At 41.5% G+C, this 20,264-nt stretch overlaps 1 protein-coding gene across 1 annotated transcript; it reads left to right on the forward strand.

The window, feature by feature from the left end:
• Window positions 1-1,387: 1,387 nt before the first annotated feature.
• LOC117326866 lies at window positions 1,388-18,970 on the forward strand. Its single transcript, XM_033883652.1, is given in 7 exon segments — window positions 1,388-1,441; window positions 8,379-8,436; window positions 8,741-8,803; window positions 10,164-14,344; window positions 14,346-16,438; window positions 16,735-17,374; window positions 17,376-18,970. Coding segments are annotated over 7 exon segments (7,707 nt in total). The 5' UTR covers window positions 1,388-1,411; the 3' UTR covers window positions 18,018-18,970.
• Window positions 18,971-20,264: the final 1,294 nt, after the last annotated feature.

Below are 20,264 nucleotides of genomic sequence, written 5' to 3' on the forward strand. Positions count from 1 at the left end.
TTCCGTCCGAGCCAACACGACTGGCTGATTGTATATGCATGAGCTTTTGTATTTATAGTTTATTGTGAAATACATTTCATTTTGTCAGGGCAGGGATGTCCCTGTTCGGAGACAATGGCGGAAAAACGTGATTTAAGTTTGATGGCATGTATAACAGAATGATCCGGTAATTAGCAAGCTAGAACATAATTATGCAGATCATATTAATTTACATACATGTGTACTCATTTACAACATCCGGGTTCCCCATTAGTAGTTTCCTCTGTCCCTGAGACCATGTCTGGTGTAGGTGTCGGGGCCAGAGGAAACTCGGGCTACCCAGTAGTAGCTCAACAGCGTATCTTCACTTTTGGTACTTTACAAAACACATGACTACCCCATAGTACCACAACAGCACGTGATATTTCAAAACATCTGAGAGCTTCCACAATAGCCGAAGCTCTGCAACCCCTCGGTGCTCCCCCATATAACACCTGATTCTCCCATAGCAAATTGGTACCTTACAGCACATATGTAGCACATTTCTACACAAAAATGTGTTAAAATACACGATTAATTACAGTATCCTTCTGTGCCAACATTACCCCACGCCCCCCTTATTTAAAAAATGTAAACCTTATGTATTTTACAACAATTGCGAAACAAGTGATATCAACTTATATTAATCACGCTTGTTGGCCCGGATGGAAGCAAGCGAGAGGTCTTACTGTGGGAGGAAACTGGAGTATCTGGGGAAAACCCACGAGGTCGGGCAGGTGACCCCATACCTTTTCACGTCCGATCGGGGAATCGAACTCAGGCCGCCTAGGTGAAAGGCAAGTGTGTTACCACTGTGCAACCTGGCCATTCTCCCACTTATGTAGCTCCCAGCTTACACCCAAACCTCACCCCACCCCTCTCGTCCCCTCCCCTCCCCTCTCCTCCCCCCACACACCTGAACATTAATTGGTACCCTAGCTACGTACCTAACAACCCCAGCAGTATCCCCACACCTGGGTATACCACGTACGTATTTACCATTCCCCATCTCTCTCATCGCCCCCATTTGTCCGTGAGCCGAGCTGGTTAAAACATGTTAGATGTGATTGACGATGAAAGGTCGGACCAGTGAACAACAGGTTATCGCCACCGACTCACGCGCATACAATACGCCATGAACGTGTACGATGTGTGTATATTAATTAAAGTAGACTTGTGTGAATGTTCATTAACCGGGCGCGTTTTCGTCTACATACTTGGCTGTAGCCGGGGCCTACCGGAAGTGGTCTGACGACAAAAGCTGATGTATCTGATCATCTCTCCGGAGGGATCATATTGGCCTTGACGTTCTATACTCAAGCACGTGACGAGAAGACTAACGCTTATATTCTAAAGTCTAAGTTATGAAAAACATATACCGGTTTGGATAACCATGCAGAAGCGAATGGATTATTTTTACCAGGTAAGTAAGTGTGCACGTGCTTTACTCCAACTTTTACTATGATATGGAACATCTGTCGTTTTCTTTCGTTTGCAAGCCCTTCTCAACTGCTGCTAAATAACCACAAGTCTTGTTATCGTGTACTCGGGTTTATTACAAGGTAACAATCAAAGTTGTGGCTATTTAATATCCCGTACACTAATATTAATATTTATTTCAATTTGACATTCTCAGCACTATGACTAATTATTTAATTAGCGTATAATTATTTACGGATAGATACTTACAACTCACAAAATATTAATAACATTATTCCTCGCCACTCGTTCACAAAACTAAGCGCTTTGTATTTACATAATTACATAATTTATTATTTAATGCTTAAAATTGATGTTTAATGAAATTTTATCTGTAAACTCAAAATCTTTTACAAATTAATTCGTAATTAACAGATAACCACAACTCGCAGTACTGAATACCCAGGAATTTATATTACATTTTAATGTACCGTGTGATAATTAACTACAGCTTGGCGAGTATTCTATATTGGAGCTCTGACCCAATTTTCTTGTAAACAACCACTACATATTATTAAGTACAATATATATAAGTATATATGACTTACATGTGTTTGTTTAAACGGAAGAAAACAATTACAGAAACAGACTTAACATTATGAAGTCGTATCCCGTGTAAGTACATGTTCTGGCTTCTCAACTAACTTTTTTAAAGTCAGCTTATTTTAAATGCGACTTGGAGCACACGAAATTGGCATGCTCTTTGAACGTATCCACATACCTTTCAAATGAAAATGGGCACACTTCAAGGTGGAGTGACCATTCCTTTTATTTCACATACCAACATATATATCATAAACACACGGACCATGAATACTAAAAAAATATATTTATGAATATAAATATTTTTATATTAATTCCAAACTCTATTTTAAAAGCCCTGCATAAGTTATCCAAGGCGATAGGGATAGAACTCATTGTGGTTCCTACCGGCTTTTCTACCCCCTCTTCTCTCAAAGTCCGGACCAGGATCGCTTCTAGTTTCTTCACATATGATGATCTCCCCTTTTGCAATATATACTTCGACCCTATGATAGTAAAATGTTGTGTGATAAAAAAATAACTATGACACTTAAAGTTAATATATTCGTTCATTGACACAAATACTTACAACGCGCGAAGCATATTTCCGTTTGTGTGAAACAGATTCTCAAAGATTTCCCTCTTTACAATTTGTAATTTTTGTTTCTTTCCTGTTTATTTATTTCGCTTGTTACATATCATTACAAGCCAGTAATCGTCTTGTGAACAGTTTCTTTTCACCGACAGAGACGTTTAAGAGCTCTTCTGAAATGTAAGTCTGAAATGTTGATAACTCGGATGTCAAGTGGGTTTGTTTCCGGTCTAGACTCTCCGTCATTATAGATACCGGTAAACCGGAAGTAGCCCTGATGCTGGACGATTAGTGAAGATGAAGGGACTCCAAGTGTCCCCAATGGACCCAGACCTTTGATACACTTTGACGTTATTATGACGTCATTTGTATGTCAAGAGGTATTTGTTTGAAAACTGAAATCAGATGAACACTTTACGCAACTTTCAACATCACGTATAACATTTTACGTATTACGCCTTGCACCCCTTCGATATATTTGCCGGTGATATTGTACAATTATTTCTTTTTCATGATGTCGATATACGGTTTTATGAACACAAGAAAAATATTAACCGATGATAAAATCCGAGGTTCATATCTTATTCATGTCAATAAAAACATGTACAATGTATCAACCGAAATCGAAAGACTATCTAGTTTTATTATAAAATGGCTACTTGTTCGTTTAGAGACCATTATATGGGAAACTGTAAATATTTATTAATCATTAAGATACAACACAATTAAATCGGAAAAGTTATGCATTGCAAAATTACATTGATGAATAGATACATATTATTACTATCAAAATGCCAATTATTCTTTGTCAATGATGCATTTGCGAAGGAAAAGTATTTCAGAATCTGCTTTAAGAAACACCCGTTAGCATACTTTTATATAAGTTTTTTTTTATTGGGAATCACGTGATACTATTTAACCAATTCAGAAAGTGTGGAAAATATAACTTTACATTATTACAGTGTTTAATGGTAGAATTACAGAAATATTTATTGCATGAGTTGTTTCTGATAGAAAAAAAAATCAAAAGATAATCGCCAAACCCCAACATAAAATAGCATTTACAGATCATAGTCAACGTAACGCTAATTGTTAGTTAACGTCTTTGTAAAGACTTTATCTAACCCCGATGCTAAAACGTCACTGATGCCAATATTAATGTATTTTGAAATCAAAATTACAAAAAACGGTATTGTTTTCAATTTAAAATATTCTAAAAAAGATTTTGATTTCATTATTTCATTCCAGCGACAGCGCTATTTCCAAAAATAGCTACTGTTGTATATCAGAACCATACAATTGCTATCTATTTTTTTTAAAGTTGGAAAAGAGTTGATACAGAGCCAGGAAGGAAGCATGTTTATTATACACATGTTTACATCATATTGTGGTCTTTCCAGACAGTGGGTTGACAGAAACTGCACCTAAACAACAAATAAATACGTTTTTGAAGGCACTGATGACGTCACATCCTTGTGGTATCGTGTAAATCACGCGCGGACAGCGTATACTATGCGAAGGTGGGGGATGAGGGTGTCGAGGAGGGGGATGACATATGACGGGAAACACGGTGAAGCAGTTAGCGTCAACAGGTTTCGGGGATAGTCGGCTTAACACGCTTAGAATATGATTCGCTTGACAGGGGAGAAAGGAGATGGCATTTCTCATGTACATCATGTACCGTAATATCACTAATAAACTCCCCCGACCTCATGTACATACCGTACCGTTATATCTCTGTTAAACGCCCCCGACATTATGTACATAACGTACCGTAATATCACTGTTAAACTCCCCAGATATCATATACATAACGGACCGTAATATCACTGTTAAACACCCCCGACATCATATACATAACGTACCGTAATATTGCTGTTAAACACCCAGACATCATATACATAACGTACCGTAATATCACTGTTAAACTCCCCAGACATCATATACATAACTACCGTAATATCACTGTTAAACTCCCCAGATATCATGTACATAACGTACCGTAATATCACTGTTAAACTCCCCAGATATCATATACATAACTACCGTAATATCACTGTTAAACTCCCAAGATAGCATGTACATAACGGACCGTGATATCACTGTTAAACTCCCTAGATATCATATACATAACGTACCGTAATATCACTGTTAAACTCCCCAGATATCGTGTACATACCGTACCGTATAATCACTGTTAAACTCCCCAGACATCATATACATAATGTACCGTAATACCACTGTTAAACTCCCTAGATATCATATACATAACGTACCGTAATACCACTGTTAAACTCCCCAGACATCATATACATAATGTACCGTAATATCACTGTTTAACTCCCCAGACATCATATACATAATGTACCGTAATACCACTGTTAAACTCCCTAGATATCATATACATAATGTACCGTAATACCACTGTTAAACTCCCTAGATATCATATACATAACGTACCGTAATATCACTGTTAAACACCCCCGACATCATGTACATAATGTACCGTAATATCACTGTTAAACTCCCTAGATATCATATATATGACGTACCGTAATACCACTGTTAAACTCCCCAGACATCATATACATAACGTACCGTAATACCACTGTTAAACTCCCCAGACATCATATACATAACGTACCGTAATACCACTGTTAAACTCCCTATATATCATATACATAACGTACCGTAATATCACTGTTAAACACCCCAGACATCATGTACATAATGTACCGTAATAGCACTGTTAAACTCCCTAGATATCATATACATAACGTACCGTAATATCACTGTTAAACTCCCCAGATATCATATACATAACGTACCGTAATATCACTGTTAAACACCCCATACATTATGTACATAATGTACCGTAATATCACTGTTAAACTCTCAAGCTTTCATATACCTAACGTACCGTAATATCACTGTTAAACTCCCCAGATATCATATACATAACGTACCGTAATACCACTGTTAAACTCCCCAGACATCATATACATAACGTACCGTAATATCACTGTTAAACACCCCCGACATCATATACATAATGTACCGTAATACCACTGTTAAACTCCCTAGACATCATATACATAATGTACCGTAATACCACTGTTAAACTCCCCAGACATCATATACATAATGTACCGTAATATCACTGTTAAACTCCCCAGACATCATATACATAATGTACCGTAATACCACTGTTAAACTCTCTAGATATCATATACATAACGTACCGTAACATCACTGTTAAACTCCCTAGATATCATATACATAACGTACCGTAATATCACTGTTAAACGCCCCCGACATCATATACATAATGTACCGTAATACCACTGTTAAACTCCCTAGATATCATATACATAACGTACCGTAATATCACTGTTAAACGCCCTAGACATCATATACATAACGTACCGTAATATCACTGTTAAACGCCCCCGACATAGTGTGCATAAAGTGTAACGTACCGTAATATCGGAACATTCATAATGTGTTGTATTAGTTGAAATAGTATGTGTCCAGTTTCTGATATGTCTTTAAGTACACAAAACAAACTTACCCAAAATTAAAAATCAAAACACACAAAAATAATTCAAATAGTAAAAAAAAAAAGAAGACATTTGAAGAAAGCCATAAACTCAAAGATAAAGAAAGATGTCTAACTCTCAGATCTCAAATTATGTTTAATATATTGACTATAACGGTCACACATGCACATTATTTGTTTATCAAAGAGTTTCTATGGAAATATCATGCATGCATATTATCTTAAAATCTATTGAGGTTTTTGATCTCGGTAACTAAAGACATACATTGAATTATATGTAAACATCTGGTTTTTCGTCAAACTTATTAGGACATTGGATCATTATTTGTTTTTTTTTCGCTGATCAGTCATATTTTCTGCATAAAATTTACAAAGGGTTTTATCTTTTTTTATCCAGAAATAATACATTTCTTTGTTTTAATAAGAATTGAACAACATATATTATATTGCATATCATAATTCATATGTCAGAGGATCAAATCTACTAGATCAAAGTATGAAATACGTTTTGTGACTGGATTTTTGTGAATTTAAGGTCCTAGCGTACGTTTATGTAAGGGCCTGAATACAGGCTACCATTTGAATTACTTTTTAATGACCCTATAATATTCCTTATAGAATTATAATTTCTAAGACCATTTCATCCCCGGGGTTCATTAAAACACGTTTATAAATAAATGAATAGATAAATAAATGAAAACTTTGAAAATGTGCTATACACACTAGGGAAGGTCGAAATACATGTAGACTATAGCAAGTTATCAGGTACCTGCGTGGTGCAATTGTATAAACATTTACACCTTTGAGACGATCCCCAATTTCTCAGTAGTTCGCGTGAACCGAGTCCGCGTTCATAGTGACATTTATCTTTAACAAACAACCCATCTTACAACCAACAATCCCAATCAATGTTACATACAAAGTGTTTTTCAGGGTCCAATGAAAGTTCCGCTTATCACTGAGATTCAAACACTAACACCACCGGATTCTAATGTAGCACCCCCTCCCTCCACACTACATACTGTAACGTAATTTCCCGTAATAAACCACCCCTCCCCTCAATACCACACACACTGTAACGTAATTCACCGTAATCAGGGCTGTTTATTCTATGTAACTTCAAACTTATCACTGATGTGATCGGTAGCCACACTGTATCTACATATCTAAGAACGTGAGTTACACGTGCGATTGATGATAATCAAAGGATGTAGGTAAACCTATTGTGAATGTCTTATATAATATGTTTGTTATCATGTATTGTACAGCCCACACGAGGCATGGAACATAGTTGTAATTAAGATAATTGTCTGAAATGAACATCTCTGTATAAGATATAACTGTATCAAAGAATAATTGATACGGAAAATGAACATCCGGGTTATCAAAACTAATAGGAGCTAGATCCACAAGGGAACATTTTTATATGCTTGAGCTCAGGTAAAAATGGCTGATGTCGATTTTGTAAGGACACTGTTCAGTTCCAGTCCTTGAACTTAAAACCGAAGATAAAAACTACATCTATATATGTTGCAGTGTCAGACTGAAGTTCTAAGATTAAAATTTCTTTCATCTCAAAATCTAAAAATAATACGGTCGGTTGACATACCGTATGACTAAACAACAACAACAACAACAACAACAACAACAACAACAACAACAACAACAACAACAACAACAACAACAAAAACAACAACAACAACGCTGTATGGTGGATTATTCAATAAATAGGGACATTGTTGTCTTCTGCCTCTGATGAAACACAGTTTCAGTGTATAGTCCGATCAGAATGACCTGTCGTGTTGAACTTTGATTAGCATATTGATAACAGACGAGTCTATAGTCAATATATCTGTTAGCTGTTTATAATGTAACAAACCTTATCATCTAGACTTAGCGACAAAACTGTTAACATGTGAACAATTGATCACATAATTACTTGAATATGTGTAAACCATGCATCAAAAATAAGTCATACAATCCCTGTGTTGTCAATATAAAATTGTAACAAAAAACGAATGGTCCAAAACAGCACCCTGCGGGACACAGTAGTACTCCTAATCAATAAGTTTTGTTAACACTCCTGTGCACAAATCAAACTACCCACTTTTAATATTCCACGAAAAGGTCAACGCGACAGGTCGTTCTGGTTTGACTATACCAGGTGCTATTTTTGTCCAGATTCTGACATTGTTTGTTTCTTTACAGATTTCACTGAGCGTGGTCCTACTGATAGGGGCGTTGTCATGCGTGGTCTCTGCTGCAGGTTAGTATGACGTCACACATACATCACATGTATGAAATGTGTAATAACATTCCGAAGATGAAAATTTTGTAAATATGTATGGTGTAAATGAAATGTTTAAGATGTATCTCCTATATGTAGTTATGATATGAATGAAATGTCGAAGAGGAGCTTGTATACATAATTAAGGCGAAGGATTATTGTCCTTAAGTTATAGATAAAAGTCTATATCTGTCTGGTAGCAAACGTGAATGTGGTTTGCTGTAGTCTGGAGACCATAATCATGATAAATGAATAAATTAATTTAAATTGTTCAATTTTACAGATCATGGTCAAGGTTATGGTCGCCATCTCGGATCTCAAAGTCGGAGAGGCGGACAGAATGAAGGTTTGTATGTGCCAATTGTTTTCACAATTACACGTTACCTCTGGTAAAGGTCCGAGGTGAGCCGTTCGACTCTCCCTGCCCATGTCTGTTCGTATTTCTCGGGAAGCCGAGAAGCGGACCGGTCTGTGCTGTCGTGGTTGTGTCCTTGGACAAGACACTTTACCCTAATTGCTATGGACGGCATACAACGGGCCTTCCGTATGTTTTTCAGTGAGGTAGTCACCAACTACTACAAGATGACTCCACCTGAAAATGACAAGCTGTTGAAAGAGCGTAAATATAGCGAACAAACAAACAAACAAACAAACAAACAAACAAACAAACAAACAAACAAACAAACAAACAAACAGACAAGCAAACAAACAAACAAAGGAAAATGCTGTTTTCTTTATGGTAACATAAGCCCTGAATGGTTATTTGGAAGACAACAGTATACATTATCGCGAGGTTCCCGGCATGCCATGACAATAAGGGAATAATCTATCATTAAACTCACATTCAACCAATTGAATATGCATGCCACTAAGACATTAAAATTAGGTGCAAATTGATAGAGGATTGTGTCCTCATGATTTAAACAAATGAAAAATGCACAATAAATAAATAATATATAAATAATTAATAAATAAGGGATTGAATAAAAGAAAAAAAATAAAGAAAAAAAAATTGAAATTAAACCCAGTATTTAAAAAAAAATGGATTGATGATAAAGGGGATCATTACCTTTTTTTTGAAAAGCAAATAACTTCACGTGTAGTTACCTGGCCTGATTCAAACTAGTTTGTTACGAATGATTTTTAAAGAAAAGTAAATCTGAAGCGAACAAAACGAAACAGAATAGATTTCCTTTCGCTCCGTCCTTCCTATTTCGTTTTGTTTTTGTTCCGTTCATTTTTTTTAATATTTACACTGCAGCCCCACTATATAACTTTACCAAGCTCACTTGGAAGTTATGAGTCCATAACTTCCAAATCTTTATTGTGACGTCATTATTATAGTGACGTCATAATTGTCACGTCGGCGATAACGAAAGATGGCTGTTGAAAAGGCTGTTCCGTCTTTGACGATACTAATTTTTCATTCATTATCAGAGTAAAATTCCTGGATATAGTCTTTCAAATTCGTTGTCAAATGTAAATATAAGCATTGAACTGCTTTCATTTGGAAGTTATGGGCTGATGAATGCCAAATGGACAAAGGCAAATTCAACATGAAGCGCTAGCGCGCTTCATTAAATTTGCCTTTGTCCAGTTGGCATTCATCAGCTCATAACTTCCAAATGAAAGCAGTTCAATGCTTAAGTAATACCCGTCATGAGTCAATGAACAGCACTGATTGATACAACATGTCTGTGTTTCAGTCTGCAACACTCAATGCGAAATCAATGGTATGACGTTCGATGGGAACAGCGACTTCAGTTTGAGGAACGGATGTATCGAGTACTCCAAGTGTCGGTGTTTCTGTGACGGGAATTGGCGTTGCTATGACGGCATCGATCTTTGCAACCCTGAAAACAATGCACCCGACCCTAACGCTTGTAATGAGTGTGAAGTGAAAGGAATCTACTACCCGAGCAACAGACCTTTCGACTATAGACGGGGCTGTGAGGAATTAACAGGATGTTATTGCTACTGCAACAGTTCCTGGACGTGCCAAACTGCCAGGAACAATTGTCCTGATCGTCAGACTGGCTCACGTGAAACAAACTACCGAACGGGTTCAAGGACAGGATATTCAGGTTCATCTACATCTGGAGGAAGTACGGGTCAATCTTCGTCTTCGTCCGCTAGAAATGAGGATTCATCGAATTCTGGTAGAAATTCCGGAGCATACTCTTCGTCATCATCGGATAGAAATACTGGCACCTCTTCATCATCATCATCATCATCATATTCCCACTCGTCTTCCTCGTCTAGACATCGAACGACGTCGTCGTCATCTACATCAGGCGGGTCAAGTGGTGCTGGGATACACACTGGGTCACGTGATGGGGATTGTAATACAAACTGTTTAGTGAACGGGGAGGAAATTCCGGCTAACTCGTACTTTAAGTACACAAACAGTTGTATCGAATACCAATCATGCTACTGTAGCTGCACTGGATTCTGGCAATGCTCGGCCGAGACTGGGATCAACACTTGCTCAGATCCAGAATCGGGTTCTGAGCGTGGACTTGGCGTGTTCACCGGTCGTCGGGATCAGCAGGGATGTTTTTCATGTGACGTCCACGGTACATTCTACTCGCCCGATACTTCATTTACCTACCGGAACGGTTGTGTGGAATGGCAGGAATGTCGCTGTGAGTGTGATGGAGGTTGGCAGTGCCAGCCCAATCGTGCTAGATGGATCTGTGAAAATGTCTGCAGACAGTGTGAAGTTGACGGTCAGACGTATGACGGAAATACTGAATTCCTGTATCAGAAGGACTGTGTTGAATACAGTAACTGTGCATGTAATTGCGATGGTTCATGGAACTGTCCATCCGAGAACGGTCGTTGGGTATGCACCGATCGCTGCTTGCAGTGTGACGTGAACGGACAAATCTACGAAGGCGGTACAAATTTTAAATTCCGGGAAGACTGCTGGGAATGGGATCCCTGTATCTGCAGCTGCAATGGTTCTTACCGTTGTCCTAAGGAGAACGCCAAGTGGGCATGTACCGACCGCTGCCTGACGTGTGACGCCAGAGGGAGCACTTATCAGGGTAATACTCAGTTTCAGTTGCAGGACGGTTGTTACCAATTCAACTGTGACTGCAACTGCGACGGATCATGGAATTGTCCAGCCAACAGAACGATAGACACGTGCAACCAGAACGTCACAACTGGTTGTTTCTATTGTAGCGTCCACAATATGCGATATGAAGGGAACTCTTTCTTCTCCCACATGGATGGCTGTATTCGCTATGAGGACTGCACGTGTCGATGTGACGGGTCGTGGGACTGTCCAGGTGAGAACGCAGTCGATACCTGCAGACAAAACGCGACGTCTGGCTGTTACTCCTGTGACGTGTACGGTACTCGGGTAGAGGGGTATTCGAGATTTCAGCTGGAGGAAGACTGCTGGCGTTACGAGTGCGAGTGTGATTGTGGAGGTGGATGGCAGTGTTCTAACACACAAATCACGTACATGTGTGGATCTCAACAGCAGGTGTCCTCCGGCTGTCGGGACTGCCTAGTGAGCGGAAACAGGCACGCCTCGCGCAGTGTTTTTAATTTACACTGGGGATGTATCAACTACAGTTGTCGATGTGGTTGTGACGGACGCTGGGAGTGTCCGGCAGAATCTGCAACAGTATCGTGTGCCGGCGACTACTTCGAACAGTTCCAGATTCAGTCTGTGAATAGTATCCCGGCATCCTGGTGTAAGGAGTGCATCATCAACGGACACACTTATCCCGGTAACTCTCAGTTCGACTATCGAGAAAGGTGTATCAATCACCACGTTAGATGTTACTGTAATGGAGGCTACCGAACCTCTACTACAATAGACGATGAGTGCACCACGCAGTCCCGTGATACTTCCGTTACTGCCAGAACCAGGAACCAATGTCGGCAGTGTATCATGAACGGAGAGGTGTTCTCTCCTCGATCCGAGTTTAACATTGACGTTGGCTGCACTACGTATCGCTGTAGATGCAGATGTAGTGGTCTTCCTGAATGTACCCCTGGGGGAAACCTTGCCTGTGGGACAGCAATCATTGCCAAAGGGTCCCTTGGCAGTAGACCGGGGACTACCGTAGTAAGGGCAGGTGGAAGTCGCACAAGCAGTAGCGGCGGGAGTTCAACCAGCAGCAGTTCTTCAACGAGATTAACAGGTGTTCAAGGTACGATTGTTAATTCGGATAGGACAGTGAACAGAGGTGGAAGTGTTAGAGTGACAAGCGGAAGTACGACAAATACAGGCAGACCAAGGGTAGTGACCACTGGGGGAGGAAGTGTGAGAGTGACCACTGGTTCTACGTCAAACAGCGGCGGAGGAAGTGTGAGATTGACCAGTGGAAGTACGACAAATACAGGTGGACGAAGGGTAGTGACCACTGGTTCTACGTCAAACAGCGGTGGAGGAAGTGTGAGAGTGACCAGCGGTACAACAACAAATAGAGGTGGCACTGTTAGCGTGACTACGGGAACTACTGGTGGACAGGGGTCGGTCGTCACTAGGGATAGAACGACAACTAGGGGTGGGAACGCATACGGGGTTTTTGTGACCCCCGGCCGAAATACTAACAGAGGTACAGTGTCCAGTAGCAGAAGGACGATTACTACGTCAACGGTGGTGAGAGGCGGTACCGGCGGTTCAGCAGTGGTAACGGAAAATTCAGGCGAATGTAACGTATGCATTGTCGGCAGTGTGCAGTATGCTACTAACGCACAGTTTGAATACAACCGAGGATGCATTCAATACCAATGTACATGTGCATGCAGCGGAGAAGCCACATGTAAACCATCTGGCTTTAACGATTGCCAAGCTCAGAACACAGGTGTGGGGTGTAGAAGATGTGCCGTGGAGGGGATACGCTACAAGCCGTTAAGCCAATTTACTTTCAGAAAAGAATGTAAAACGTTGTCGTGTTTGTGTGAATGCAGTGGTCGAGCAGTTTGCATTCAAACTCCTATTCCTAATTGTAACCCGGAGAGACCCATAGACAATGGTTGTAGACAATGCCGAGTAGATGGTCAGTTGTACCCACCGAATTCCATATTTAACACACAAAGGGATTGCTTAAGGTACACGTGTCAGTGTGGCTGTAATGGCCTCCACAGGTGTACAACTCCTGTAAATACCTGTGGGACCTCGGTAGGACAGCCTACACAGGTCTGTCGGGAGTGTGTAGTAGCTGGACAAACATACACAACAAATCAGCCGCTCGTGCTTCAGCGCGGGTGTTGGCGACAACAGTGCACGTGTAGCTGTAATGGCCAACCAGATTGTGACAGTCAGAGCGCTGAGTACACGTGTGACGACCAGGACGAAGGAGACAACACTGGTTGTTTCCCATGTAGACTCAATGGAATAGACTACCCGCCGAATAGCAAGTTCGTCAACAGGGAAGGCTGCATGGCTTTTAAGTGTCATTGTTTTTGTAACGGTAATCATCTCTGCGTAGGTACAGGAACAGATGAGTGTTCAGGCACTAATAGCGGAACTTTGGTAAACGTAGGTCAGGGAGGTACTAGTGTTGTCGGTAGTACGACTGTGCATGTCGGCACAAGACCTTCAGGAACCATACCAAATGGGGGAGGGTCAACCTCAACACGTACTGTCATCACATCGAATCGCGATAGAAGACCAACTCGTGTTGAAACAACTAGAACGACAACTGAATGGCGAGAGGAAAGATTGCGTAGGGAAGAAATAGCACGACAGGAAGAAGCTGAGCGTCAGGCTTTCCTACTTGAGAGAGAGACATTGAGACGAGCAGAAGAAGAAGCTGTACGTCGTAGTCGAGAAGAGGCTGCACGCCAGGAAAGGGAAGAAAACGCACGCAGACAAAGAGAAGAAGACAGCCCGTCGCGAAAGGGAGGAATTGGCTCGACAAAACCGTGAGGAAGCTGAACGAGTCCGATTCCAGGAAGAGGCTGAAAGACGTCGAGTGGAGGAGGAGGCGGCTGAAAGACGTCGAGTCCAAGAAGATGCTGATCGACGCCGAATACTAGAGGAGACTGAAAGAGAACGAATCCAAGAAGAGGCTGAGAGGCGTCGGGTACAAGAGGAAGCTGAGCGGCGTCGGGCTCTTGAAGAGACTGAAAGAGAACGAGTCCAGGAAGAGGCTGAGAGGCGTCGGGTGCAAGAGGAAGCTGAGCGGCGTCGGGCTCTGGAAGAGGCTGAACGAGTATTAGCCCAAGAGGAAGCTGAGCGACGTCGACTACATGAAGAGGAAGAGGCTGAACGCCTGAATCGTGCTGAAATTGAGCGAAGAGAAAGGGAAGAAGCTGCTCGTCGAGAAAGAGAAGAAGCTTTTCATCGAACGAGGGAAGAAGAAATTCGCCGAGAGAGGGAAGAGGTAATTCGCCGAGCGAGGGAAAAAGCTGAAAACCAACAACGCCTAGAAGGAGAGGAAGCAGCCCGTGAACGAGAACGGGAGCGTGAACGAGAAAGGGAGCGTGAACGAGAACAGGAGCGTGAACGAGAACGGGAGCGTGAACGAGAACGTGAACGAGAACGGGAGCGTGAAAGAGTGGTCGCTGAAACTGATGAGACTAACTGCAAAGTTTGCATCGTTGATGGAAAAAGATACAGCGTAAATGATATATTTTATGCAGACAGGCGTTGTAAACGTTATAGATGTACATGCTACTGTACCGGACGCTATGCATGTATGACAGGAAGCCCCATCAATATATGTGATGATGATGGAAATATAATTGAATCTGCCAAAACCTCGACTACGGTAGAAACGACTCGTACAGACAATAGTAGGAGGCAAACAAGTGGAACGGGAAGTACATCAAGTCAAACAGATAACTCATCTGGGAGAAGGACCGGAACAGGAACTAGTACGTCACGCCAAACAACTAGAACACAAGGCACACAAACGGTCACAACTTACTACGAGACATTTGAATCTCGCCAAGGCAGTTCAGTCACGAGACGGAATGGCGAAGATGTCCGTGCTGGTCGTTGCGGTCCTTGTGTTATTAATGGTCGGAGCTATCCTGGTAGACGAGAGTTCCAGCTGGACGACGAGTGTAAGGGTTTTCAGTGTAACTGTAAGTGTGATGGGTCATGGCTCTGCCCAAGACAAAAACCCTTGCGTCTTTGTGGTTCATCCACATCCACCTCGGCAGGGTCTTCCGAGACAGTGTCACGTACTACCTACTATGAATATGAAGTGCGACAGGGTCGCTCGGAAGTTATGTTGAACAGAGAGGAGATAGAAGCGGGAGGTTGTGGAATCTGTGTCATTAGCAACCAGCCGTACAGGGGAGGAATGGAGTTTCGCTACTTGGATGGCTGCAAGGGGTTCCGATGTATGTGTTCTTGTGATGGGTCCTGGAATTGCCCCCGACAAATACCAACGTGGGGATGTCAAGGCGGATCTATTGGTGGTTCACAAGAAACAAGTGGTAGTCGGACAACAGGCACTGAGACATCGGGATCGGAGACTTCAGAGGAAACAAGGACAACTGGATCTCGAACAGTTAGTACGCAGACATCGGGTTCAAGGATAGGTGATACCCCAATTACATCATCAAGCAGTTCTGGGTCCTTTGAAAGAACAGTTTCAAGAAGTGGCAATTCATCTGGTGGAAGAACTTCTGGAAGCAGGTCCGGGTCAACATCAGTTGATTCAGTTTCATCGTCGTCATCTTCCTCCTCGTCGTCATCTTCCTCCTCATCGTCGTCATTGTCATCTAATTCTCAGTTGTTTTACTATGAATATGAGCAACGCCAGGGTACTAGCGAGGTACGATGGGACACTGAGCGCCAGGGATGTGGCGTGTGTGACGTGGCAGGAACTAGGTATGATGGTGGATCGAACTTCCGGTACAATGACGAATGTAAGGGATTCAATTGTTCATGCAACTGTGACGGGTCATGGTTGTGCCCCAGTCAGAAACCAAGGATCTTGTGCCCAGATCAGTGCAAGTCATGTGAAGTGAGGGACCGGATACACGCTTTCAACTCAAGGTACGTGTAGTCATTAAAACATCTATCATAAAATGTCCTGGCATTTATAAAATGTTTTGATAAAATTAAGTTGATAAACTAACCCGCTATTATAACTCAAAATGGTTTAAACGGTGACAAGATACCCAGGGTAGTTCCCAAACCAGATAAGACCAGATGTCCCAGTAGAGTTACCGTCTTCTGTTTTATAGACGACATCCGCCGTACAAATCTTAATAACATTATGATAACCATTCGGATTTTGATTTTAGATTTACACAAAAATGCTGATCCAATGTTTTTGGTATGTTTTTTAGATTTGTTGTGAAGTATGACGAGTGTAGAAGTTACATGTGCACGTGCCACTGTAACGGTCGATTCACCTGCCTGCCTGATGACGTCATCAACACATGTGAGGGAGCTATACAGGACCAAGACGAAGAGGAGGATGAACAAGATGAAACTTGCAGAACCTGTATCGTCAACGATGAAGTAAGACAGCCTGACTCAAGGTTCCAGTACCAAGTTGGCTGCTCGCATTTTGTGTGTACATGCGACTGTAGTGGACATCACGAATGTTCGGAAGAGAATGTTTGTTCGGGTGAGGAAAGACCGGACGGTTGTCTCGATTGTGTGATAAATGGTACTCACTTTCCGCCTAGCTCGCCTTTTCAATACACCAAGGACTGTTATAGATTTAATTGTGACTGCGCGTGTGATGGTTCATACGACTGCCCCAGCCGTGACACGGAATATGTGTGTGACGGCGGCTGCCAGAACTGTATCGTAAACAATCGACCATTTCGTGGTGGCTCCAAGTTTCAGTATGAGGATGACTGTTTCCTGTACGATTGTGACTGTAACTGTGATGGATCATATAACTGTCCAGCAGAAAGAACAGTTAACACGTGTACTGAAGAACCCAAGCACTGTAAGAAATGCCACGTGAACGAAGAGTCTTATGATCCCCGATACGTTTTTCCAATACGACGAAGGATGCTTACGATTTAGCTGTGACTGTCTCTGTAATGGGTCCTACAACTGTCCCGCGAGTCGAACAGAAAACATGTGTGGGGCAGCAGTGGGATCCGGACCGTGCACTCAGTGTCTTGTTAATGGGACTGCACAACAACCAAATACGGATTTCTACCATACAGATGACTGTGTACGCTACCGTTGCCACTGTGGCTGTAATGGTGCGTGGGACTGCCATTTCGAATCTAAAATTCCTAACTGTGGGGAAAATGGTCAGATTGCTAGGCGCAACGGGAGACAAGAAAGAAAGCGATGCCGCGCATGTGTAGTTGATGGTAGACGGTATCGTCCAAATAGTCGATTTCAGTACACGGAAAAATGTGATAGGTTTGAATGTAAATGCGGCTGCGATGGGTCGTACACATGTCCGGCTGGGCTCACGCGTAATGTCTGCGGAGGTGATGTGGGTTGTAAAGACTGCAAAGTACGCGGAACGAAATATTCCGGAAACTCGGTGTTTGTGTTACGTGAACGTTGTCTTCAGTACCGCTGTTTCTGTAGCTGCAATGGAGAGTGGGATTGTCCAGCAGACAGGGCCATTGACATATGTACTGGACGAGGCTAGCTTCTCTACATGCATCCCACACAGGGTTAGCACGTGTTAAATTGAATTAGACATGACTTTAGGTGCTGTACATACGTGTGAAGCTGAGGTACACGTGCACTTTACAAGGTGACTCTTCGGTTATGGTTTAATGAACAAAGTCATGTCAGATGAGGCGTATTTCCACTCAGATTCGTTCCACACGTAACATAAGTATGATAGATGTAATTGTCATTCTCATTTTCCTCTTCGTAGGACTTTTTGTACAAAAGCACATGCGGACACCATTAGAACGTGTTTAGAGGTTTTCTAGAGTTATTTCCCTTCGTTACACATTAGCGATAGCCGAATGGTCTCGGATTGGCTCACGGCCACTTAACCGTTCACTGAAAGCGCCACCTTCATCCACGTGCGCGTGTGCACTAAGCAGAAAGAGTACTGTTTATGGCTGTTTATTTTCACGTGTAAAATGGAAGGGAGTAACTTCATGTATCTACAATAAGGTCAAATGTTAGTGTCAAATAATGGTCGATAAAAATATGAATATTCATGCAAAAACAAAGGTTTTCAAGCAAGTACCCATATGGGTCAAACAAGTAAAACTTAGAGAAGACTCAATGTGCACCGACGATGGTGTCAAATACTAGATTGGTTCACCTCTGTGCACACTGTCAAAGAACTTCCTTCACGTGCACGGAAAGTTAATTATAATTAAGAGTAGTGGGTGTTATCCCTTTGCATGCGGAAATGACTAGTTCTAAAATAAGATATGTGTATCTTGTTAGCTTTTTTATCTGTATTATTCAAATCATTGGGAATTCGCACAAACAGAAGGAAATATATTTCTATATGTTTTAAGGTTAATCAACTAAGCTAAGAATATTTAAGTATTTTATAATTTTGAGTGATGAAATGTGTACATGTATACAACTATGAATATTTTTATAATTAAATTTGTCTTTAATGACATTTTATTTCGTGTTTCTTTTTCTTTTTTTATCTCGCCGAGTTTGAAGAATGTGTAGGAGTCCTATGCGATCGCTCTGCTAATATGGTTAAGTGAAGTGTTGAATTGGTATATGCACTATGATACATCTAATCTTGCCATATGTGTTCATATCGGTGTTATAGTGCTGATGTTCATACTGTGGTGCGATATCGGTGCTATGGTGATGATATCGGTGCTATGGTGATGATATCGGTGCTGTGGTGATGATATATGTGCTATGATGACGACGTCGGTGCTATGGTGATGCTATCCGTTCATTGGTGATGATATCCGTGCTATGGTGATGATATCGGTGCTATGGTGATGATATCGGTGATTAGGTGATGATATATGTGCTATGATGACGACGTCGGTGCTATGGTGATGTTATCCGTGCTATGGTGCTGATATCGACGCTATGGTGTGATATGGTTGCTTTGATGATGCTATCGGTGATTAGGTGATGATATCCGTACTATGGTGCTAATTTCGGTGCTTTGGCGATTATATCGGGGCTATGGTGATGATATCGGTGCTATGGTGATGATGTCGGTGCTATGGTGATGCTATTGTTGCTATTGAGATGATATCGGTGCTATGGTGATGATATCGGTGCTTTGGTGATGATGTCGGTGCTATGGTGATGATGTCGGTGATATGGAGATGATATCGGTGCTATGGAGATGCTATTGTTGCTATTGAGATGATATCGGTGCTATGGTGATGATATCGGTGCTATGGTGATGATGTCAGTGCTATGGAAATGATATCGGTGAAATGGTTATGATGTCGGTGCTATGGATATGATATCGGTGCTATGGTGATGATGTCGGTGCTATGGTGATGATATTGTTGCTATTGAGATGATGTCGGTGCTATGGTGATGATATCGGTGCTATGGTGATGATATCGGAGCTATGGTGATGATATCGGTGCTATGGTGATGATGTCGGTGCTATGGTGATGATATTGTTGCTATTGAGATGATATCGGTGATATGGTTATGATGTCGGTGCTATGGAGATGATATCGGTGCTATGGTGATGATATTGTTGCTATTGAGATGATATCGGTGCTATGGTGATGATGTCGGTGCTATGGTGATGATATCGGTGCTATGGTGATGATGTCGGTGCTATGGTGATGATATTGTTGCTGTTGAGATGATATCGGTGCTATGGTGATGATGTTGGTGCTATGGAGATGATATCGGAGCTATGGTGATGATGTCGGTGCTATGGTGATGATATCCGTGCTATGGTAATGATATCGGTGCTATG

This window comes from Pecten maximus, chromosome 5, assembly GCF_902652985.1.
Source record: "Pecten maximus chromosome 5, xPecMax1.1, whole genome shotgun sequence".
In the NCBI taxonomy this organism is placed as follows: domain Eukaryota; kingdom Metazoa; phylum Mollusca; class Bivalvia; order Pectinida; family Pectinidae; genus Pecten; species Pecten maximus.